The sequence below is a fragment of the Chiloscyllium punctatum genome, chromosome 10, assembly GCF_047496795.1.
Source record: "Chiloscyllium punctatum isolate Juve2018m chromosome 10, sChiPun1.3, whole genome shotgun sequence".
Taxonomy (NCBI): domain Eukaryota; kingdom Metazoa; phylum Chordata; class Chondrichthyes; order Orectolobiformes; family Hemiscylliidae; genus Chiloscyllium; species Chiloscyllium punctatum.
Window position 1 is genome coordinate 56,552,845 of NC_092748.1, and position 26,550 is coordinate 56,579,394.

Below are 26,550 nucleotides of genomic sequence, written 5' to 3' on the forward strand. Positions count from 1 at the left end.
CCTGTGGTTGATTGTCCCAGTACGGGTATTACCATTGTTCTTCCAGATAGTGGAGATTGCAGATTGTAGATAGAATAGAGAATTCCTACAGTGTGGAAACAGGCCATTCCTGATGAAGGGCTTTTTGCCTGAAACATTGATTTTCCTGCACCTCGGATGCTGCCTGACCTGCTGTGCTTTTCCAGCACCATGCTAATCTTGACTCTTATCTCCAGTATCTGCAGTCTTCACGTTTGCTCATTTGGCCCTGCAAGTCCACACTAACTCGCCATAGAGCATCCCACCCTGATTCACCCCCCTACCCTATCCCATCCCTGTAACCCTGCATTTCTCATGGCTAATCCACCAAATCTACACATTCCTGTACATGATGGGCAATTTAGCCTGGTTAATGCACCTAACCTGCACATCTTTGGACTGTGGGAGGAAACCCACACAGACACAGGGAGAATATGCAAACTCCACACAGATAGTTGTCTGAGGTTAGAATTTAACCCAGTGCCTGGCACTGTGAGGCAGCAGTGCTAACCATTGAAGCACCATCCCTTTTTGGAAAGTGTGGTTGAAGGAACCTTGGAAAGCTGCACCAGGGCCTCATGTAAGTTACAAATGTGATGGCAAAAGAAGGAGTGAATATTTAAAGGTGATGCATAAGGAGTCAGTCAAGTGGGTTGCTTTGTCCTGAATGGTGTCAAACACTTAGAGAGATTTTAGATCTGTGTCCATCCAGGCAAATGGAGAGTATGCTATCACACTCCAGATCTGCATCTTGGTCAGACATGGAGAGTTGTTACTTGCTGCAGAATTGCCAACTTCTGACAGGCTCTTGAAATCTCTGTTTTTATATAGCCATCTGGTTAAGTTTCTGGCCCTTGGTAACCCCAAGGCTGTTAACAGTGGAACTTCAGTGATGGGAATGCCATTACGTATCAAAGGGAGACGGTTACGTTTTTTTCTTATTGGATTGGTTCAGTCATTGTCTGAACCTTTGTGGCATGGTGATTCTTGGCACTCATCAGCTCAAGCATGAATCCTACCCAGATTGTTTTACATACAGTCACAGACTGTTCAGTATCTGAGCAATTGTGAACTATACTAAGTGCTACTAAGTGTGCAGAGAACACCCCTGCTTCTGATGAAGGGAAGGAATTGAAGATGGCTGGGCCAAGAATACTACCCTGAGGGACATCTCTTGTGTTACCTCTGGATTAAGATGATTATGTTGCAACAATCTGCCTTCTTTTGTGCTAGGTAGGACTGCAACCTGAAGAACATTTTCCCCTGATTCCCATTGATTTTACTTTTACTAGAGTTCTTTGATGTTGCACTGGGTCACAAGTTTGATGTAAAAGTGGTCACTCTCACCTCCTCCACCTCTATCACTCTGACCTCTGCCCAATTCAACTGTTTTGTCTTTCTTTTGATCAAGGTGGTAAAGAGGCCAGTAGCTGTGGCCTTGTCAGAACCCAAACCAACCACAGTGACCAGATTATTGACATGCAAGTGTCATTTGATACTATCTTCCCTCATTTTGCTGATGTTTGAGAACAGATGAACTATATCATCACTGGTCAGATAGGATTTCTGGTGCATTTTGCAAACAATATGACTGGCAATTTTCCAAACCGCTGCGCTGGAACAGCTTGGTTGCAACATGGTTAGTATTAGATTTTAGGGGTGAGTGATCATGGTCAACTGCATCTTTAGGTAACCATTATAACGAATTTTCAGACAGTTAATTTATTTTATTAAGAAGCAGCAGTTGAGATATGATTTACTATTTAATTGAAGAAAGGAAAACATGACTCTTGATGGATAAGAATGCTTTACGCATTCTGAAGCTATACTGTAGAATGGAGGAGCTGGGACACACGTTTTGGAATGATGGTGTGGTGCAGTGTTTGTCCCTGATGTCTTGCAGTCTTTGGGGGTATAACAATTTTTGTTCTTCCCTTGGGCTGATGTAGGGAAACACCTAGTGTTCTCCCAGGAAAGTGATGGCTCATTCCCCTGAATCTTTATCTTCCCACCTAGCTGGATCTCTGACCTTATTTTCAGGGCTGGCAAACTCTACTGTGTCTAACACTTCTTGGTTAATGACAGCAGGCAACTACTTGTGACGTCAGCATGACTGTTGTCCCTTTGCCAGCTTTTATGTGAGAATTACAAGCAGAAATTGCTGGAAAATCTGAGCAGGTCTGGCAGCATCTGTGGAGAGAATGTAGATTTTATGTTTCAAGTCCAATGACTCTTCTTCAGAAGGGTCTTAAGTTCTGAAAAAGGGTCAGTGGACCAGAACAAATGTCAGACATGCTGAGTTTTTTCAGTAATTTCAGTTTGTGGTTCTGATTTCCAGCATCCACAGTACCTTTGTTTTTAATCTGAGTTATTTTACCATTCTTTCTAACAACAAAAATGTTTTATTTTCCCCAAACCTCTGGATTCCTCATTCATAAAATAATCACTATACTCTCACACCCTAAATCTTGGAGGGTTTACTTCTTAACTCTGTCAAATTATACAAAGTGCCTTCCACTTGAATTGGTTAATTTGAAATTCTCAAAGTTTGAAAAGGTGCTGCTCAAGCCCAAAAAATTGTCAAGGGAATCAGATGGATCAATGACAAGTGTAAACCACTACGTGAATAATTGCTTAAACTTAGTAAAATGACTAAGAAAATGGAGCTAAGTCCAAGGAACTAGTGTTGCCCAAGTTATACTTGGTGCCAACTTAAAAAGAGCACTTTAATATGTACTCAGGGGATTCATTGAGCCAATAAAAGCTGACCACTTTGAATTATGAAATAAGAACCGAACACTGGGATAAGTTCAGCAAGTCGGGTGGCAAATTTGGAAAAAGTAAAACAAAGTTCACATTTCAGATGTGACTTTTCACCAGAACTGGAAAAGGTTAAAGATGTAATTGATTTTAAGAAAGTACAGAGTTAATGAAGTTGGGGAAGAGTGAGAAAAATAACAAATGTTGGAGAACAGGACTGAACAGGGCTGAACAAGGCATGAGATAATTAAACAAAAGAGGTGTGAATGTCAAAATATATATAGTTGCCACCTGAAAGCAAAATTGAAAAATCTAAATCAGGAGGGAGAAAGAAAAAGGGGCAGAATGTACCTACTGAAATTGTTAAACTGTGTTGAAGTCAGAAGACAGTAAAATGCCTGTTGAGAAATTAAAATCAATGGAAATCAATGGTTGGAGTCATATCTAGCATTAAAGGAAGATATTTGTGGTGGTTGGAGGTCAGCCATCTCAGCTCCAGGACATCTCTGCAGAATTTCCTCATGTTAATTTCCTTGGCTGATCCATCTTCAGCTGCTTCATAAATGATCTTCCCTCCATCATCAGGTCAAAAGTGGGAATGTTTACCAATAATTGCACAACATTCAGCACCATTTGTGATTCCTCATACTGAAGCAGTCCAAGCCAAAATATAACACGACCTCGACAATATCCAGCCTTGGGCTGACAAGTGGGGCAAATAACATTCTGCTACATCAATGCCAGGCAATGACCATTCCCAAGAAGAGAGAATCTAACCATTGATCGTTGACATTTAAAAGTATCAAAGCTTGTCCACAATCTATAAGGCACAAGTCAGGAGTGTGATGAAATACTCCTACTTATCCTGAATGAGTGCAGCTCTAACAATATGTAGGTTGCTTGACACCATCCACCACAAAGCAGCCTGCTTGATTGGCACCACAACCACAAACATTTCGTCCCTCCATTACTGACACTCAGTAGCAGCAGTGCATACTATCAACAAGATACACTGCAGGAATCCATCAAGGCTCCTAAGACAGCATATTTCAAATGCAAAATCAATACCATCTATAAGATGAAGGGTAAGAGATACCTGGGAACACAGCTACCCACAATCCACTCAGCATTCAGACTTGGAAATATGTCACCATTCCTTCAGTGTTGCTGGGTTAAAATCCTGAAATGCCCTTTCTCAGGACATTGTTGGTGTAGTTCAAGAAGGCAGCTCAACGACAGCTTCTCAAGACCAACTAGGCATGGGCAATAAATGATGGTCCAGTCAATGATACTCACATCCTCTAAGTGAATCTTAAAAGATATTGTTATTCTTTGGTCTTGCATTAAACTTAATTGGAACACAGTAGATGGCCAAAAACAACATATGATCCAGATGCAGAATTGGAATGACAGGTGACTAGAAGTTTAGAGTCTGCTTGCAGACTAAAAGGAGAGGTGTTCTGCAAAGTGGTCACCCAGTCTGCATTGATCTGGAATAGACCACATCTTGAGCTACATACAGTATATAACATTGAAGGAGTACAAATAAATTCCTGTTTCAACTGGAAGGAGTATCTGGGGCCTTCACTGTTGAGAAAGGAAGAGGTGAAAAGAAAAGTACAGTCAGTTCTTCTATACCATGATGGTTGCATTCTTGTACAACCCTGCATTATAGAAAAATCGTGCTTTAGAAACAGTGCTAAAAGTGTTGGTGCTGCAATCATGTTACAACCAACACATGTTTTAGAAGTTCGCTCTTTAGAAACAGCATCCCCAATTCATCAATTACATTACAGCGAATTTGCATTGACAAAACACATGTACAGCAGAACGACTTTTATTTTTCTATGTTTGCATAGGAAGAATCTTGGGAAAAGGATTTGGGGGCTTTTAGATGTGGACCAAGGTGTCCCATGCTGTCCTCAGCTTCCAGAACGTTCCAAGGCTTACAACATAAGCTCGAGGGCCAACTGTCAGTTGACATCAAGTTCAACAATTTCAGATCATAGTTTCAGAACCACCCCCATGTCATTTGCGTTTTCTTTCCTTGTCTTGGTTTGTACTGTAGCAGTTCAAGAAGATTAGTCACCACTAATTTCCCAAGGGCAACTTGGGATGAGCAATACATGCCATTTCCTCCTCCTCTAGATACATTACTTGTAGCGCGCACAAACACACACACACACAGTCTCTTTCTTTCTCTCTCTCTCTATTTGTTTAAAATCTACTACATCTCTAAATCTTCCCAGTTTAAATGTTAGGTCATTGATCGAAAATGCTGACTTTACTTTGTCCACTACAAATAATGCCAGCCCTGCTGAGTATTTCTGTAACTCTTCATTTGACTTCCAACATCTGCAGTATTTTGTCCTTGAAATAGGAAATACCCAACTATGGCATATAGATTTCTCACCAGTATCCAAATATTTCTTCACTATATATTTCTTCAGTACATTGTAGCTGAGTTGCTCTTCCATTCCAAATGTGATTTATTAAAAATCTCTCATCCATTCTCAATATACCAATTCTTGAGAATTAAAATTTCCCATGAGCTTGCCATGTTCCAGCAAAATATTATACATGCCAAAAGGTTATAGTTGCTGATATTTTCTATGGTCTGGATGGAGCAAAATCATCATAAATATCTTTTCGAATATGATCATGGATCTTCCGACACATATCACTCACTAGTTTGATTTAGCATTCAACGTAATTAAATATTGCAAATTGATTCACCCTGAAACTTTTAATTCAATTATTGTTAATAATAAAGCAAAATCAGTTCAGAAATTCATAGGAAAACACCTTTATACAAAATCTTGTATAAACATGTTTGAAGTAAACATAGCATCCAATTCATAGAAGAGACATTATGCAATTGAGTGTATACTGTCGTCCACCAGATAATGAAAGGGATGCACTGTAGTAACTAAGCAAGACACCTTTCAGAGAGCTTTCCAAACATTCAACTTCTACCACCAAGGAGGACAAGGGCAGCCTCACCTCAAGCGCTGCGGCAATTCAAGAAGGCGATTCATCACCATCACCTTTTGGCAATAGCTGCTGGCAAAGCGAGCAAAACCTACATCTCATGAACAAGTAAAATTGCAGGAAAATTAGAGAAAGACCAGGACATTGGACAAGTAAATTAAGAGCTAGAGTAGGCCATTCAGCCCTGAGCCTGTTCAGCCATTCACCCAAATCCTGGGTGAAATGTCTGTAATCTCAAATCCACATTTCTACCCAAGTCATGATAACTGTTAACTCCTTTACTTAACAAGTATCTGTCTACTTCTGCCTTAAAAATGTTCAAGCACATTGCTTCCACCATCTTTTCAGGAAGAGAGTTCTTTTGTTTATTGGAAAAGATTCTTTTTATATAAAATTAAATAAAAATACTATTACAATCTTATAATGTAACAGTAACAATAAACTAACTACTACTCTACAAAACAAATCAAAGAATCTACCGTACTACAATTCAATAAATAATTAAAATAAATTAAATTAAGTTAAATTGAATTACACCACATAGCGCAGCCCCACCAAAGCTCCCCGTCATTGGGAATATCAGTTGGCATACCCGTATTTATTCGGGATTCTTCCTCCAGGGATCCCTAGCCCACCAGACCCAGTCTATGTGGCTACACAAATGCTGTAATCAACATAGCTGACAAGTCTGCATCTATATAGTTCAAAAAGGGCGCCATGTCTTATAAAAATGGTCTGTTTTCTGGTGCATCATACTTGTAATGAAGTCTAGGGGGAATGTTCCATGACTAACCTATACCATTCTGACAGGCTGGGGGAGATTGTCAGAGATCCAGCTAATCAGAATGTTCTTCCTCACACAATATGTAAGAATATTAAACAGTTTCTTCCCATGCTCATCTAAAGAAGGCAGATTCAGCAGGCCTAAGAGGAGGGATACCGGATCTACCTTGACTTCAGTTCCCAAGATCCCTTCCAACTGATCGAAAGACATCATGACTCCCCTCAAATAAGTCTCCCAAACAGGACACCCCTCTAGACTCCCATAACCTAAAGCCAGAATCCATTGATCCTGGCTGAAATCCTGGCATGAACATGTGTTGCTGGAAAAGCGCAGCAGGTCAGGCAGCATCCAAGGAACAGGAGAATCGACATTTCGGGCATGAGCCCTTCTTCAGGAATCTCTGATCCTCTGCCCTGAAATCCTGGCGTTCCTACTATGGAATAAAAATTGAGGTTTTATGTAAGTTGTCCTTGTTTTGTCGCATCATTATCCACATTTGACCATGTTAATGACAATCTGATTTCTACAATGCTCTGTGACAGTCCCTATCTTGTCCATAAATAGCAAATTAATAAGGGAACATTTTGCCTGGGAGGCCTCTATGTCCAGCCATATTAACCTCTGATCATGACAAGCCCAGACATTCTCATAGGATAATAGGGAACTTATTTGATATTTCTTGAAATCTGGGAATTCTACTCTCCCCATTCATTATTAAGCTTGCTAAATTGCAGCTTCCATAAGAGGTCACCTGCGACACCAGATGAAAAAAACAAGCCAACCATTAAGTTCCTGCAGCACTTGCCTAGGTAACATCAAAGGGAGCATTCACATGGGATATAATAAGCAAGAAAGAACATTCATTACCAAAGCTATTCTACCCAACCAAGATATTGGTAGAATCTCCCAACGCTGAAGGTCCTGTCTTACCTTCTCAAGCAAATGCACAAAATTGTCCTTGTATAATTGATCAAAGGCAGGAGTAATAAAAATGTCTAAGTATAGAAAACCTCCCTGTGACCACCTGAAAGGGAATCTGTTTCCACCTTCAAGATCGTGTGTTCCGCAAGACCCTCCACGAGCATGGCCTCCGATTTCATTAAATTGATCTTATACCCCAAGAAAGAGCCAAATAAATTAATGTTTTGTCTTAAACAGGGCACAAATATTGTCAGGTTAGGTAGAAAAAGAACAGCATCTGCATAAAGAGTGATTTTATGCCACCCCGATCCCACTCCAGGGTAACAATACTGGGATCCCTCCAGATAGCCTTTGCCAACGGCTCAATCACTAATGTAAAGAACAGCAGTGAAAGGGGGCATCCTTATTGGTTGCCTCTACCAATATTAAAACTGTCAGACCTTATGCCATTAGTAAGGACCACTGCCATAGAATCACTATATAACACTGCCACCCATCTGGCGAAGACCCCCACCCAAGACCAAACCATTCCAGGATATGAAAAAGGTATGGACATTCTACCCAGTCAAACACCTTTCCTGCATCTAGGGAGGCTGGTAGGTATAGGGAATGCTGGATGACTAAAGAAATTGAGGGTTTGGTTAAGAAAAAGAAGGAAGCATATGTCAGGTACAGACAGGATAGATTGAGTGAATCTTTAGAAGAGTATAAAGAAAGTAGGAATATACTTAAGAGGGAAATCAGGAGGGCAAAACAGGGACATGAGATAGCTTTGGCAAATGGAATTAAGGAGAATCCAAAGGGGTTTTACAAATATATTAAGGACAAAAGGGTAACTAGGGAGAGAATAGGGCCCCTCAAAGATCAGCAAGACAGCCTTTGTGAAGAGCCACAGAAAATGGGGGAGATACTAAATGAATATTTTGCATCAGTATTTACTGCGGAAAAGGATATGGAAGATATAGACTGTAGGGAAATAGATGGTGACATCTTGCAAAATGTCCAGATTACAGAGGAGGAAGTGCTGGATGTCTTGAAACGGTTAAAGGTGGATAAATCCTCAGGACCTGATCAGGTGTACCCGAGAACTCTGTGGGAAGCTAGAGAAGTGATTGCTGGGCCTCTTGCTGAGATATTTGTATCATCGGTAGTCACAGGTGAGGTATCGGAAGACTGGAGGTTGGCAAACATGGTGCCACTGTTTAAGAAGGGTGGTAAAGACAAGCCAGGGAACTATAGACCAGTGAGCCTGACATCAGTAGTGGGCAAGTTGTTGGAATCCTGAGGGACAGGATGTATATGCATTTGGAAAGGCAAGGACTGATTAGGGATAGTCACCATGGCTTTGTGTGTGGGAAATCATGTCTCACAAACTTGATTGAGTTTTTTGAAGAAGTAACAAAGAAGATTGATGAGGGCAGAGCAGTAGGTGTGATCTATATGGACTTCAGTAAAGCATTTGACAATGTTCCCCATGGGAGACTGATTAGCCAGGTTAGATCTCATGGAATACAGGGAGAACTAGCCATTTGGATACTGAACTGCCTCAAAGGTAGAAGACAGAGGGTGGTGGTGGAGGATTGTTTTTCAGACTGGAGGCCTGTAACCAGTGGAGTGCCACAAGGATCAGTGCTGGGCCCTCTACGGTTTGTCATTTACATAAATGATTTGGATGCGAGCATAAGAGGTATAGTTAGTAAGTTTGCAGATGACACCAAAATTGGAGGTGTAGTGGATAGTGAAGAGGGTTAGAGCTGAAAATGTGTTGCTGGAAAAGCGCAGCAGGTCAGGCAGCATCCAAGGAACAGGAGAATCGACATTTCAGGCATCAGCCCTTCTTCATGAAACGTCGATTCTCCTGTTCCTTGGATGCTGCCTGACCTGCTGCGCTTTTCCAGCAACATGCCTCACAGCGCCAGAGACCTGGGTTCAATTCCCGCCTCAGGTGACTGACTGTGTGGAGTTTGCACATTCTCCCTGTGTCTGCGTGGGTTTCCTCCGGGTGCTCCGGTTTCCTCCCACAGTCCAAAGATGTGCAGGTTAGGTGAATTGGCCATGCTAAATTGCCTGTAGTGTTAGGTTAGGGGTATGGGTGGGTTGCGGGTCGGTGTGGACTTGTTGGGCCGAAGGGCCTGTTTCCACACTGTAATGTAATCTAATCTAATCTAATTTACAGCTCTGATCTCCAGCATCTGCAGTCCTCACTTTCTCCAGTGAAGAGGGTTACCTCAGATTACAACAGGATCTGGACCAGATGGGCCAATGGGCTGAGAATTGGCAGATGCAGTTTAATTCAGATAAATGCGAGGTGCTGCATTTTGGGAAAGCAAATCTTAGCAGGATTTATACACTTAATGATAAGGTCCTCGGGAGTGTTGCTGAACAAAGAGACCTTGGAGTGCAGGTTCATAGTTCCTCGAAAGTGGAGTTGCAGGTAGATAGGATAGTAAAGAAGGCATTTGGTATGCTTTCCTTTATTGGTCAGAGTATTGAGTACAGGTGTTGGGAGGTCATGTTGCGGCTGTACAGGACATTGGTTAGGCCACTGTTGGAATATTGCGTGCAATTCTGGTCTCCTTCCTGTCAGAAAGATGTTGTGAAACTTGAAAGGGTTCAAAAAAGATTTACAAGGATGTTGCCAGGGTTGGAGGATCTGAGCTGAGAAGGTTTTACAGGCTGGGGCTCTTTTCCCTGGAGCATCGGAGGCTGAGGGGTGACCTTATAGAGGTCTACAAAATTATGAGGGGCATGAATAGGATAAATAGACAAAGTCTTTTCCCTGGGTTCGGGGAGTCCAGAACTAGAGGGCATAGGTTTAGGTGAGAGGGGAAAGATATAAAAGAGACCTAAGGGGCAACTTTTTCACACAGAGGGTGGTACGTATATGGAATGAGCTGCCAGAGGATGTGGTGGAGGCTGGTACAATTGCAACATTTAAGAGGCATTTGGATGGGTATATGAATAGGAAGGGTTTGGAGGGACATGGGCCGGGCGCTGGCAGGTGGGACTAGATTTGGTTGGGATATCTGGTTGGCATGGATGGGTTGGACCGAAGGGTCTGTTTCCATGCTGTACATCTCTATGACTCTATGAGCGTACTAAGCACGGAATCAACCCCTGTTTGCACACGTGGACCATGTTCAGCACTCTTCTAATGTTGTTGTTGGACCTGCGACCCTTAATAAAACTTGTCTGATTTTCCTTTACAATAGAGGATAATATCTTCTCCAAACTCAGTGCTGGTATTTTAGAATCCATGTTCAGCAGTGAGATGGGCCTGTACGAGGCAGTCCTCTGGGGCTTTCCCTCTCTTGAGAATAAGGGAGATATAAGCTTCTCTCAGAGGAATTGAGGCAGTCCTGAATGTACGAATAATTGTACATATCCAACATTAGCCCAGCCAACATATTTATAAACTCCTTATAAAACTTGCTTGGAAATCCATCTAGGCCAGGTGCTTCACCACTTTGGAGCTACCTCACCACCTCCTGTATCTTTTGCATGGTCAGAGGGGCATTTAAAAGGGATGCCTGCTCTGAAGTTACACTTGGAAGGTCCAAGTTCTTAAAAAAGGACTCCATCTTCGCCAACCTGATGGATACAACTCAGAATAAAACTCCCTAAATGCCGCATTAATCTTTTTGGAATCACAAGTGGGAGTACCAGTATCCCTCTAATGGATGTGTGAGAGTGGGAGCACTCTTCTTCCTGGCCAGATATGCCAGGTATCTACCCGGCTTCTCACCCACACTTGAATCGCAAAGGAGATCTCTCTCTTCACTGTCTGAGTGAGCGCAGAGCCCAGAGAGCTATGATCCATTGTAGCTTGGTCACCAAAGGCCTGTCAAAATGTGCAGTTTTGGCTGCCTTCAACTGGGCCTCAAACATATGCTGCTGCTCTCCCCTCTGTTGCTTCCATCTCGCTGAGTAAGAGATAATTATTCCCCTTGCATAGGCATTGGCAGTCTCCCAGAGCACCGACAGGTTACTGGCCGTACCCGAATTAATATCCCAGAAAGTTTTAAACTCCTGTGAAAAGTACTCAATAAACTTACTGCCTTTATACTCTATGGATTCACTCAATCTCTGCTGTCTATACCTGAAATATGCTTTTCTTTTTCTTGACCAAAACCTCAATTTCTCTAGTCTTCCAGCATTTCCTACATCTACCAGCCTTGCCTTTCACTTTAACAGGAACACACTGTCTCAGGACTCTCATTATCTCATTTTTGAAGGCTTCCCATTTTCCCACTGTCCCTTCACTTGCGAACATCCGTGACACCCCCCCCCCCCACCCCGCCCCATCAACCTTTGAAAGTCCTTGCCTAATACTGTCAATACTTCCTCCAATTTAGAACTTTAACTTTTAGTTCCAGTCTATCCTTTTCCATCACTATCTAAAAATTCTTAGAATTATAGTTGCTGGCCCCAAAGTGCACCCCCATTGACACTTCAGTTTCCCAAGAGTAGGTCACTCCTGGGATCATTGCTTTTTTTGGCTATATATTACCTAAGGGGCAACTTTTTCACACAGAGGATGGTGCATGTATAGAATGAGCTGCTAAATGAAATGGTGGAGGCTGGAACAATTATAATATTTAAAAGGTATCTGGATGGGTATATGAATAGGAGGGTTTAGAGAAATATGGATCAAGTGCTGGCAAATCAGACCAAATTAATTTAGGGTATCTGGTTAGCATGGACGAGTTGGATAGAGTTTCCGTGCTGTACATTTCTGACTCTTGGGGAACTCCACTATTTACCATCCTGCAGTCAGAAAAATCACCATCTAACAAACTTTAACTGTTTTAAGCCAATCTTTTAATTGAATTAGACACAACCAATTTTGTTAATCAGCCTTTTATATATTATCTTTTCAAATATTTCCTTAAAACCCCTATAGGCAATATCCACTTCATCAACCTTCTCTTGTAATTCATCAAAGTTTTAATGAGATTAGTCAAGAACAATCCACCTTTTGCAAATCCTCTGTTTCTTTCATTAATTAAAATGCCTCTAAGTGCCAAAGAATTGTTTCCTCCTGATGTTGAATTCCAATTCCATACCCATTATTTGTTAAAATAATTGACTTGTGGTTGCTGGGATTGCTCTAACTTTCTTGGATAAGGATGTCACATTTGCCATTTCTGGCACCACCACCACCCCCCCCCCCCCCCTATCAATAGGGAAGAGTTGAAAATTAAGGTCAGCCCTCCACTATCTCTAAGCCCTCTTCCTTTAGTAACCATCATTTGTTTAGACCAGACTGAAATGGGAGAAGATACTGCTTTAAACAAAGGAAATTTTGGAAGATATAGAATAGAACCCCTATAGTGTGGAGACAGGCCCTTCGGCCCAACAATCCACACCAACCACCTGATGAGTACCCATGCACACTATTCCCCTTCCCTATATTTGCCCCTAACTAAATGTACATAACACATCCCTGAACACTATGGGCAATTTAGCATAGCCAATTCACCTAACCTGCATATCTTTGAATGGCAGGAGGAAACCTGAGCACCCAGAGGAAACCCACACAGACACAGGGAGAATGTGCAAACTCAGAGGTTGGAATCCAACCCCAGTCCCTGGTGCTGTGAAGCAGCAGTGCTAATTACTGAGCCATCGTGTCACATATTTGCAGTCATAAAACAAATTACTGGAGCATATTGTGAGTTGTATATTGCCTTATTCAAGCAGTGAGGCAAAATTCCAGACAAATTGGCACTGTGCATTTAAGGTAGCTTTGTCCAGAGATAAGTCTTTTGATTAGCTTTTCTATCTGCACAACTCATGTTAGCTTACGAGGGCTTTATGTACTAATAACCAGTTAATTGATTCCTGGACAATTGGCTGCAGCCTTGTCTGTGGATAATACAACAGAAACCTTCAGCCTGCAAAGGAATAGCATTCATCTCTCTCTTTCCCTTCTATGAGAAGCAAAAGATAATCCATGTAGCTAGCTATTTTCCTTTACCTTTCTCTGTAAACTAGTATCTGTAAACTTCTTGATAGGAAAAAGCAATAAATTAGTTTGAATTACTGAAAAGGCAAATCCTCAACTGGCCTAGGGTAGAACAGAGTAAAAGAAAGTACAGTCACCACACTCCCATAAAGCTGCACTCTCATCAGAGATGACTGGTGATAGTTTAATCTGAGCCAGTGAGGGAATTGAATCTATGCTATTGGCACTGCATTGCAAGCCACCCATCCAGCTAACTGAGCTAATTGGCCATGATAGACTGAGTCACTGTATGCATATCTTCACATCATTGGCAAAGAGTCCGAGGGAATCAAAAGAAATTAGGAAGAACTGGAAGAAAATAAATCATTGTCTGTGATCCAGACTGCTGCCAGAACTGAGCTTCTGACCTTTTTTTTGCCTTTCCCCACCCATAATATTAATGCCTTGTGTGATTGGGAGTTTTTAGAACAGGGGTAGAATTAAATATTATAGAATTTTAAATTAGCAGAGTGTTTTGTTTTTGACATTGATTAAGAAGAATTTGATACAATCATCAGTTATTTTCTTGTTAGTGGATAACTTGGTACGGGGTCACAATCATTTATCAGAAATCCTTGGAGCTAGTTGTTTTTTGAAATTTTGAATTTTTCGAAATTCAGTATAAATGACATTTTCAGTGAAATTTTAAAAACAATTACCTAACAGCAGACACACGTGTGAATAGTACGAGCACTGAGACACAATTGACGCCTGCCAGTGCTGGGCCACATCGCCACATCACATCTCAGTGATGTAGTTTGAGTGGGTATGGAGTTGGGTCACCTGTTCACATGCCAAAATAACACTCCACACTTCATGAAAATGATTTCCAATCTTTTTGGATTTCAGATAAAGGATTGTGTAATTGTATACCAATTTTTTAAACCTGAATTAGAGTTAGGTTTGGGCAATTCAATGGTGGTTTAATAAGATTTTCACAGTTGTTGCAACTCTGGGAATAATGGGAATTGATTTGTATTGCAGCCAGTGAGGTATAACTGTGTAGACTAAGATCTTTTATCCATATATTTATATTCATGATTGTTGTATTGTATCATAACAGATGGGTATATTTCATCTCTGTGAAGGTCAATTAGTGCATTCATAGATACATTTTTAACTGATTGTGTCTATGTTTTAGATGATTAAGACAAGAGTGCTTTGACTCTTCTGAAAATGTGGTTAGGAACGGACTCTCTGCATCCAGCACAGTGTCTGTATAGTTTGTTTAGAAAGTTTGTTTAGTGAATAGGGTAAAACCATATAAGGTATAGAGAGTTTGTTGCATTCTGAACCTACATTTTAAAGTTTCTATTCTTTATTTTGTTGGATCTTAACACTGAGCTGTTCTCAGCAACCACTTCCATCCTGTAATGATTTCAGGAGTTCTGCCTACTCTGAGGCAGTCTGTGCATGTGTGTCATTGTTGTAGAACTGGCCGTCAGTAAGTAAATGCTTGTGAATGGGTTTAGACTGCAATGATAAATTTGAGAGGGTGAGGAGCTCAGTTCTAAGCTGGTGGAAAACAAATTAACTTCACAAAAAAATGCCTGATTTGACTTTTCTTTTGTGAGTTGTACAACAGTTATTGTTGATATGATTTTAAACCATGCCCTTGGACAAATGCTGTCTCCAATTAATTTTCTATGTGAAATGTTAAATTTGATGAAGACTGATGAGTTTGAGAGTTTAATATCTTTGAATATGAGGGATTTTTGTGGCTATCTTCAGGAAACATCTTTCTGCCTGCATTATGCTGCAATTTGGTGATTGAGATCACTTGTGACCTTTTGGTTACATTAGTACAATAGAAGTATGGGTCTTGTGGAATATGGTTGGAATTATTTATGTTAGCGGTTTTTGAACATTGAGCTGAAAGCCAGCAAAAAAAGATTAATTCATGTTCTCAAATATCCAAAGACACAGGTACTGATGCTTTCAATATGAAGTTTGAGATTGTTATGATTTGGGACTGTATCTTTAAGCTTAGAAGAAAATAAAGGAGGCCACATGACCTGTTCTGAGTCTACCTGGTATCAGGCCAAGGTGACATGGCTGCTGAACCTTAAGAGGAATGCCAGGTTGTCATATTGGAGACAATGGCAGTACCCTGTGTGTTAACAGTGGAGAGACTGATAGTTTCCAAAATTGCAGAATACTTAGTACTTCAGTCTTGAATAACCAGGTTTTTATTCTTGGTATTTCATACTGCTGAGATGAGAAAGACTAGGTTGTTACTGAATTTATTAAAAACAGCATCAGAAGGGTGCATTAATTTTCTTAGTCTGAACTCACCAAGCAACAGAATGATTTCAAAATCGAACTGAAGCTACTTGAGGATGAGCTTTTGACACGACTTTCAGCTGCAGACTGGAACTTCTTGGGAGATACATTACTGGTGGAAAAACTTGAAACAACAAAGCACACAGCAGCTGAAATAGAAATGAAGGTATGAAAACACAGACACGCATAGTCTTGTGTCTTGCAGAATATCTCTCCTGTGCCAGTACAACTCCACTCCTTCACGGTTTCTTAGAAGTGAAGTGGTATAGTATATACTTGTACACTTTATAAAAGTTAGCATCTACTTAAAGATATTTCCTTGCTTTAAAATTGAAGCTATAATATTTTTAGTTTCTGCATGCAGAAGCAATTTCCATCCTTCTTCTCATTAATTTTATGGTGCTGGACTCTAGAATCTTGGCAGTTTATGAGTTATACAACTCTGAGTTCACCCCATCCACTCCCCATCATTATACACACACACTGTCTATTTGTAACTGAAGCTTTATCCATGCCTTTGTCACATCCAAACATAACTTTTCCATATTGTCCTGGCTGTCTTTTCCTCCACATTATTCAACCTATCCATATCAATCCTCCTCATCCCATCAGCCTAGTCCTCATTGACCTGCACAAATTCCTGTTTCTCCGGTGCCTCAGGTTTTAAATTCTTATGTTTATACTTGAACTTCTTCATTGTTTTCCTCCTTCCCTACATGTTACCTTCTCCTACCTTGCAATCACCTTCATCGAACTTTCCATTCATCTGACTGTGGTCTCTTGTATACGCATGCCTATCTTTATACTATTTTTATTGATTTTTTTTTTCTTTGGCTGCCTGAGCAGATGCTCTAAACCTCTTGACCTCATTATCGCACCCTCCTTTTCTAGAAGACATTCTGTCTTGAGTGTGTGTTAGGTCGTTCCTCCTAATTTCTGTCTCTAGAATCATGTCTTTCGCTTTTTTATGGTTATCCCAATTTGAAATGTCCTAGGAATATATAAGTGCCAAGATATTGTTGACTTTATTCTGACAATGGTTTAATACAGGATACTACCAATTATAGTCATTTGCTAAAAGTCTAAATTATGTCATCACTTAGAACATGTGAAGAGATGCATGGTATAAAATAAGACATGTAACACAACATATGGCAGGTAACATGACATGAGATGCAGCTTTATTTGGATAAGGAAATGCCTATAACAGATGAAGAGGGCACTCAGGAGAGTGCATAACTTAGTGTTCATACAATTGTGTAGCTCTTCCTTGAAGCTTTTCCCCTTCTAGTTGATGTTCTGTAACTACAAAGGTAAAATTGTTAAGACCTTTCCTCTCACCGAGCAAGCTTTGTGCTAATTCGAATCTGGCAGCGTGCTGTGAAAACTCTGTTCACATTTTGCTAACTGTGACAAATTCCACCACAGCAGCTGAGACAGTCCACAACATTTTGAAACAAACATTTTAAATCCAAATCTCTCAACATTCATTTTTTAAAAAAAATCAGTTTGTTTAATTTCCCAGTGCTAACAGATCCTTTTAAAAATTTCCAAGATCTGAATCTATATCTTGTTCAAAAAAATGAATCAGTTTTTTACTTAGCCATATCAGTGTACCAAGTTTAATTGAAAACTGTGATCAGTTTTTGAGATATATTGTTTACAGAGAAACAGCAGTGGGGAAAACATTGCCTCTTCCTGTTTTCTAGAGCAGACATCACAAGAAATTTGTGAAGTATTTTGAATAAAGAATAATTTTAGAAAACCAAAATGGGTATGATAAAGCTTCAACTCATTTGCTTAGTCATAAATCACACCTTAAGTATTTTTTCAAGTTGCTCTGCCAATGTCTCAGCAATTTCATTCAATAAATAATTGGACCACACTGGACAGGAATATTGTAGGTAAAAAGAGAGGTAAAAACAATAACTGCAGATGCTGGAAATCAAATTCTGGATTAGTGGTGCTGGAAGAGCACGGCAGTTCAGGCAGCATCCAACGAGTAGCAAAATCGACGTTTCTGGCAAAAGCCCTTCATCAGGAATAAAGGCAGTGAGCCTGAAGCGTGGAGAGATAAGCTAGCGGAGGGTGGGGGTGGGCAGAGAGTAGCATAGAGTACAATGGGTGAGTGGGGGAGGAGATGAAGGTGGTAGGTCAGGGAGGAGAGGGTGGAGTGGATAGGTGGAAAAGGAGCTAGGCAGGTCGGACAAGTTCAGGCAAGTTAAGGGGACAGTGCTGAGCTGGAAGTTTGAAACGAGGATGAGGTGGGGGAAGGGGAAATGAGGAAGCTGTGTTTGATTTTGACCATACTAATAATCAGATCTTAACTAAGACAACAATTGGCTTTGCAATCTTGGTTGAGAAACAGAAAAAATGGCTACAGTTCTCCCTCCTTATTGATGTCTAACAATTCCTGCTAGATGTTAATGTAGATTTTAGCTAAGAGCCAGATCTGAGGCAGCTGTAATGTCCTGTTGTGTATTCACCATCAAGAATTGCACATTACTGTGCTTTTGAACTAGGTTCTATTAGGTAGCTAATACCCGTCAAAATTACTCAAAAGAAGTGTTAATGTCATTGTGAGGGAGAATTTTTATGTAATTGATATTTAACATTCTAATTCAACTGTTACTATCTTCTTTGTAGGTGCTTGAAGCTAAAGTTAATGAAATAAAGATCAATGAAGCTCGTGAACACTACCGTCCAGCAGCTGTCAGAGCCTCTCTACTCTACTTTCTAATGAGTGACCTTAATATGATCAATCCAATGTATCGATTCTCACTAAAGGTTATTATTAGTTTATGCAGCACTTTTTGTATTTATGTTTTTCACAATCATAAATAGCAATAAATTAAATGTCAATTTGTTTTATTCCAAATCATGTTTTATTTTTAGTCATTTGCTGCTGTGTTTCATAAAGCTGTACAACAGGCTGAAGTGTCGGATGATGTGAGAGTGAGGGTAACTAATTTAATTGATGAGATCACATATTCAACATTCACCTACATTAACCGCGGGCTGTTTGAAAGGGATAAGCTTACCTTTACCGCCCAAATGACATTTCAGGTATGAACTTTAGTTATTTTAATGTGTATTGATTGGTGCATATTTAATAAACAAAAACTCATGGTAAGTGAAAAACTCCATGACTAAGTTTTGATATTTGTTTTATTTGATAAACTCATCTCAAATATACAAAGCATCGGGGAATCTATTGATTAAATACCCAAGTTAATGAATATTAAGTAAGAAATTCATGTCAAATTTGTAATGTGAATGTCTAATTTTCTGATACAGATTTTACTTTTGAACAAGGAAATAGATGCTCATGAACTTGACATCTTGCTCAGATTTAATATTGACCTTAATTACAACAGTCCTGTGGACTTCCTGTCAAACACAGCATGGAGTGCAATAAAGGTATATATTTGCATCCAGCTGATTTTGTTTTTGGATAAAGGTAGAAACAGTAGGTGATATATAAAACTTTTGAACACCCTTATGTATTTTTTAAATTATATAATTTATGTATTATTGTCAAAATATAGTTGTCAACTTAAAAAATGCATTTCCTTTACTTTTTGACATATTATTTTGCTTATTGTTTAAGACCATAAAAGCCATTCCAAAGCTGAACCAACCTTCTTGAATGATTTTGCTGCTGCAAATAGTCGGAGACAGGAAAAAATATATTTCACAATTCACCCAAAGTTGTTTCCTAATACCTTGGAAAAGTCCAATTTTGAGGTGTCACTGTGCACAATGTTTGCTTATGGAAGATTATGGAATTTTATCCCATTTTCCAGCTGGACCATTTTGTATACCAAAGATCCCATAGGTATGTCCAGGCAATTTTCAGGTATCTCTGGAGCCCACCTAAAACAAATTACAGATTAATCAAGCCTTCAACTCTTACTTAACCCCTTCATGAAATAGACCATTCTTAGGAGAGTGACTATGAGATTCAACAGTCAGGCAAGCAGCCCAGATTGTATGGATGAAAATGGACAAGCTTTATTCTCAGTGTGTGATAAGTACTGGAAGCTTGGCTCATTCTTTACCATGGGTTCTTCTGCCTACAGGTTCGGAACTGCTGGAAACACCATCAAGTACCGACAATAGGACATAATGAATTTCTATGCATTGCTTTTAATTGTAAATTATTATTCCAGATATATGTATGGTGTGAGTTTGCCTCCAACAGAATGTTTTCCCTCAAGCAGAAAATGTTTGTTATTTTCTGTAGCATAAGAAATTAGAAATGGAAATCATGATATTAAAGAATCCAACAGAAATTTATTACAACTATTATGTACAAACATTATGTTCTTTAGGCACACAACTGACTGACTAATATTAAGCTAAAAGCACACAGCAGAGAAGTATGTTTTCCACAGTGTCATGTGTTCTGAGGTAGGACAGAGGGTGAGATATTTATTGGGTTACACTTGGTTACATTCTATGATACAGTATAATATTCTGAGCATGTCTCTAAAAGACATCACACCACAGTGTACTAACTTAAGAACATTATGGTTTTGAAAAGCGAGCAGCGATTTTAACCTTACCAACTTGTGAAAGTTGAAGTACTACTCCACTCTGCCTTGTCCAAAGAATATTCTCCAACTATCACCTGTCTTTGCTGCCATGAGATCCTCCTTAAGGTGCAGAATGAAACAACAGAATATCAGTGACGTATGAGACTACTTGCTAAAGTTAAAATTGACTTCAGTTATATTTGAATTTCTCAAATATAATGCTTAAATTTAATTGTTTCTTGTTTTTGTGATAGTGACTTTACATTCAAAACATCATAGGAAATCCCATATCACCAACACTGCAGTTGTACTCAAAGAAGTTGGTTGAAGTTAGGGCTACTGCGTTATACTCAAGGTTCGGTATCTATTGTTGTCTACAAGCGTGGCTTCAGATTGGGATTTCACCACAGGCATATCTAATTCTAACAATTTCCTTAAGTTCTATAATTTACATAGTTATGTCCTAAGAGATCAAAATATCACCCATTGAATTATTTTATTAATGTGAAAGAAATAAGAAAATGTGTATAAATTATAAATGTATTTCCACATATTCTGTCCTCAGACAATGAGCTTTATGGATGAGTTTCGTGGATTGGATAGGGATATTGAAGGTTCAGCCAAACGTTGGAAAAAAGTTGTTGAGTCTGAATGCCCAGAAAAAGAAAAGTTTCCTCAAGAATGGAAAAATAAAAGTTCCCTACAGAAGCTTATTATGATGCGTGCTTTGCGTCCAGATCGTATGACATATGCAATCAGGTGATCTGATCCTACTGCTATAAATTATAATTGCAAGTTCTTTCTTACAGATTCTGAAGTGCCTGTCAGATCTGGTGTTTAACAGTTAGTTAATTACTTATGGTGTGCTGTCATGGTTGCCATAAATTTATGGCCTTGGTTTAGAGAGGAATGTTAGCCAGTTCACTGAGGCAACTCACTGCTGTTCTTCAGGCAGTGTCATGGGATATTATGTATCTACCTTAAACAGGTAGTTGGAACCTCAGTTTAATATTTCATCCAGAAGACAACACATTTTGAGATGGCTATGCACAAAATTGTACAATGTCTGAGCCAAAATTTTCATCTTCAGATCACAGAGCACAAGGTGGTGCATTTTGCATTTCTCAACCTGCACCAACATACACTGTCTGACTTTACCTGTCATTTTCACCAATTTCCGCAAGAGACAAGTTCTCAGTGCAGATTGTGAACTACAGTTGCATTCAGGCTCACATTTAGTCTGGAGCATATCTAAAGCAGAGGCTAGTTCCTCCTGTCCTCTGTCATAAAACAACACCAAATGGTATGGTATACAACAGCCCTTACACACAGCTGGAAGTGATCTTTCACCTTGGAGTATAATTACAGATATAAGCAATGAAGAGATCAATATTGAGGAATATCATAATCATTCACCATGATGCATGGACTTGTGGACAAAATGGCTTCAGATAAACTACATTTTGTGAACTCTATGCAATTCTTCTAGTTAGACCAACAGGTCGTTTTTCTATTAAACTATAACAAGCAGGCCCTGTAGTTTCATATACTTAAAAAGAATGGTAGCAGCAACTTTCATCATGAGCAACAACTCATAGTTTAGTGAGCTGTCATACTCATAATGGGTAGGCAACAGTGCTGGTTTGATTTGATTCATTGTACATCATAGTTATCTACTCAAATGGCACTGTCAGCAATTGGGAAGAGCTGAAGAATTAAAAACCCAACAAAAGAAACCCTCAACAAGGAAGAATACTTTCAGAGAGGAAGGTTATTTTTGACCTGGAAAGTGAAGCACTTTAACAGGAGAGTAAACAACACATTGAGAAGGATAATTGGTAACCCAAAGCAGACACAGGCTGCATCCTGAGGTGCTGGTCAGTGGGAGCTAGATTTCAATGGTAAGTAAATGGACATTGGAAACTGAATGAACCAGGGAAAGCTCTGAAATGTCATAGTAATCCAATCTGGAAAACAGATATTTAAAATTATTTAGGCTCAGATTGCCCACGACTGCATAGTGAGCAGACATGGTGACGCATGACAACAGAAATGGAATTGACTTGAACGAAATATTAATCACAGATCCAGATACATCACACAACCAGCAATTGAAACAATCATGGTATACAGATTAGAAGTCAAAAGCAGGTCGGTTAAACAGGAACAGAAAATCTGGGAGACTTTATTCAGGATGCATAAAAGGTGGGAAATCTTTCATAAGAACCGCAATAAAGATGAAAATTATTTACTTATAAAGCACAGGGTGGAATTCATTCAGTGAAACAGTGATAAAGTTGGGAATTGTTAATGCCGTAAATAGCAGGATTCATACAATCATCTATCTTTTCATTTTGTCGTGGATGACGATCTTAGGAAGGTTGTACTCATTGGTTGCAGGCCCATTCATGGCTAGTCACACCTACCCTTAATGGCAGATTTTCCCACAGCAGGCGATAATGAAGATGTAGTTTTTGCCTGGAACAATTGGATCTATCCTTCTACTTTTATCTATCATGCTAGCTCTTTACTCAGTCTCAAACTTTAGGTAGCGCTTTGTTGTAGTATGTTGCATTATGATCTATGACTGTGTACACCTCTCTCTGCCAATGGTCAAAGTAGCAAACTGATGGACTACTTGAGGGAATCTTTGAAACATTTGTTTGACACTTCGCTGTTCAGATTCCTGGCAGTCAGCTCTCCAGCATTGCCAGATTCTGTAGTTTATATTTTTCAGAAAAACGCTAATGAAAGTTGCTGCACTTCTTTGATGAGCTCTTTCCAGCCTGGCAAATTGCTTCACAGCTTGACAGTGGAAATTATATTTATTCTTGCCTCTGATTATGTAGGTCCTATGAAAATGGAGGTGGTTAGAAAATGCAATTTTCATCTTCCTCTTATATTGGGAAAGCTAATATCAGCAAGATTGACTGTGTTTCATATAGGAGGCAATTCAGACCCCAGCAGAATGTGGACAAAGTTAATGCTAAACAGAGTCATAGAGATGTACAGCATGGAAACAGACCCTTTTGTCCAACTTATCCATGCCGACCAGATATCTCAACCCAATCTAGTCCCATCTGCCAGCACCTGGTCCATATCCCTCCAAACCCTTCTTATTCATATACCCATCCAGATGCCTTTTAAATGTTGCAATTGTACTAGCCTCCATCTCTTTCCCCTGGCAGCTCATTCCATACACTTATCACCCTCTGCATGAAAAGATTGCCCCTTAGGTCCCTTTTATATCTTTCCCCTCTTACCCTAAACCTATGCCCTCTAGTTCTGGACTCCCCGATGCCAGGGAAAAGACTTTGTCTATTTATCCTATCCATGCCCCTCATGATTTTATAAACTTCTGTAAGGTCACCTCTCAGCCTCCGATGTCCCAGGGAAAACTGCCCTAGCCTACTCAACCTCTTCCTATAGTTCAAGTCCTCCAACCCTTGAAACATCCTTGTAAATCTTTTCTGAAACCTTTCAAGTTTCAGAACATCTTTCTGATAGGAAGGTGACCAGAATCCTGCCAGAAATATCTAAATTTAGGCTTCACATATCAAAACACACTTCCAGAGCTTGATGAAAATTCAGGCCCTAGTGCATACTGTGGTCCTGATCTCAGACCCAATACCTGTAATATTGAAGTGTTCCAGGAAAGATTCAGAAGTCACACAATACCAGCTTATGGTCCAACAGGTTTATTTGAAATCACAAGTTTTTGGAGTGACTTCACCTGACGAAGGAGCAGTGCTCTGAAAGCTTGTGATTTCAAATTAACTCTGTAGGACTACAACCTGATGTCATGTGACTTCTGACTTTGTCCACCTCAGTCCAACACTGGCATCTCCACACCAAGAAAGATTGTATCACAAAGTATTGCCTTGTTTGTAACTTTGGCTCATGCAAAAGTTTAACCTCCATTTAAGATTAGTTTTTATATGTAGTTAAAGCTGTAGCAAACGTTATTAAAGTCACAGGGAAATTCAATAAAATTTATTCATGGCTATTTAATTTCATATATTGAAATAAGGGCTAATGAGGCCTAATTCATCTCAGGTCAAGTGCGCTGAATGTGAGAATGTGTTTGAGGTGCTGAATAGTTACAGAGACAGTGGATTTTTGTTGACATTGTGAGAACTTGCTTTTTGGCAGCTTGAAGTGGATTGGAAGTGTTAGTAGTAGGAGCTGAAGAGGTCTGCTCTGCCATTCAGAGAAATCATAGTTGATCTGATAATCCTCAGCTCCACTATCCTACCTTTTTCCTATAACCCTCAATTCCCTTAATGATTAAAAATTTGTTTCATTGCATCCCTTTATTTTTCAGTGTTGTATGCAAGTAATTTTACTCAGTCTGGTTATCAAGTGTCTTAAACATGCTTTAATCACATATTTGAAATGTTGAGTTATGTCAAGACTGTGATGCAAATTGCTGCTAAGCAGGTTGCGAATTTGATCCCCTACTGGTGATAAGTCAAGTGTGCACAAGTGTGTGGGGAACAGTGTGGTTTATTGTTGTTTCAGTGCCTTAAAGCTTCTGTCCAGAAGAGCTGGATGTTGGGGCAGGAGCCCTTTTCTAACCTGGGTAAAAGTACTTAGAGAATGAAGAACATGCAATACAGTTTCCCAGGTTGGTCTATTTCATTCTGATACAGATGAAAATTATTACATCCCATGGGGTGGCATGGTAGCTCAGTGGTTAGCACTGCAGCGTCACAGCGCCAGGAACCCAGGTTCGATTCCAACCGCGGGCAACTATCTGTATGGAGTTTGCACGTTCTCCCTGTGTCTGCATGGGTTTCTTCCAGGTGCTCTGGTTTCCTCCCACAGTCCAAAAAAGATGTGCAGATCAGGTGGACTGGCCATGCTAAATTGTCCATAGTGTTTGGTGCATTAGTCAGAGGGAAATGGCTCTTCGGAGGGTTGGTGTGGACCTGTTGGGCCGAAGAGCCTGTTTCCACACTGTAGGGAATCTAATATAACCTAATCTAATCTCACTGCCTGATTGTTGTCTTCTAGAGTGGATATCCTAGCATGCCCTTCAAGTAATCATAAAGACTCTCTGTCTGCTGATAGAGATGAGGACTGTTAAAAAAAGAGGCTGTTAAATCGTGCCAAGCTATAAAGCTGAAAATGTGCAGCAGTTGGTGTATCCTGTGCCTCAACTGAGATTTCAAGGAAACTGGGTTATGAATCTTTTTCTCGAGACTTTGGAACGAGAGAAGGGCTTAGAATTGAAAGTGATTCAAGATCCAATGAACTTCCTGGCGAGGGTGGTGGCTAGGATCTCTGATGACAATAATGACTTTTCTTTTTACCTGAAAGCTTAGCAAGAAAAAAATTAAGTAGAAATGCCATTCAGCTTAAAAGAACATCAACAAATTTAACAGCTAGGCTCAAAACAATCAAGAGTAGAGTTTGTTGCCAATGTTTTCACAACTGCAACTTTATTACAGACCGTAGCAACATTTTCAAAATTTGTATAAATTTCATGAGATTAAAAATGTCATTATTCCTTCAGGATCCTTCTTCATGTGCAATGTGACTTTAATTTTTTGTATCCTAAAACTAAGGAACTTGTGACTCTACATTAAAGTAGGTTAAAAAATTTTACAGAAAATTTGTGGAAGAAAAGCTTGGAACAAAATACATTGAAGGGCGTCAAATAGAATTTGCTAAATCATTTCGGGAAAATGATCCAGCATCTCCAATTTTCTTTATTCTCTCTTCTGGAGTCAATCCACTGAAAGATGTAGAAGCCTTAGGTGAGTAGGCTATAAGAACAAATAATGTACACAAATTATTACGTGTTCTGTAAATCATTACAAGCTAGCAGTTGCATAATCATATAGATCCAAAGATGTGAGCTCCTGGGAAGTTCTATATCTCAAATTGAAGAAAGCAGGTAGAAAAAAAAGTGGCATTGCTTGAAGACAGATTCCAATGGCATTTCAAAAGATTGTTTTACTGTGACAATTCATCGTCTTGCAACCTTTGTGATTTTCATACATTATGCTGTATGACACAGTACCTGTGCTCATTCAAAATTAATGATCAGATAGAAGCATCATTAGATGATATGGGATGTAATCTTAGATTGGTAGATCACTCTTGATATGAGACAATCAATAACTGCATTAAATGCACTGTATTGATTATGGATAGGCTATGAGCAAATGCAGTTGTGATTTCTCCACTTTTAATGGGTGAACACTTTTAATGGGTAGCCATGACACATGATTATTGGCAGA

At 39.6% G+C, this 26,550-nt stretch overlaps 1 protein-coding gene across 1 annotated transcript in view; it reads left to right on the plus strand.

The window, feature by feature from the left end:
* The window catches only part of dnah9l (dynein, axonemal, heavy polypeptide 9 like), a 428,305-nt gene that overhangs the window by 353,489 nt on the left and 48,266 nt on the right, over positions 1-26,550 (plus strand). The window contains exons 69-74 of the mRNA XM_072579200.1: positions 15,766-15,930; positions 18,411-18,551; positions 18,660-18,830; positions 19,062-19,184; positions 20,868-21,061; positions 25,916-26,064. Coding sequence (XP_072435301.1) covers positions 15,766-15,930; positions 18,411-18,551; positions 18,660-18,830; positions 19,062-19,184; positions 20,868-21,061; positions 25,916-26,064 — 943 coding nt within the window. The remainder of the gene's footprint in view (positions 1-15,765; positions 15,931-18,410; positions 18,552-18,659; positions 18,831-19,061; positions 19,185-20,867; positions 21,062-25,915; positions 26,065-26,550) is intronic.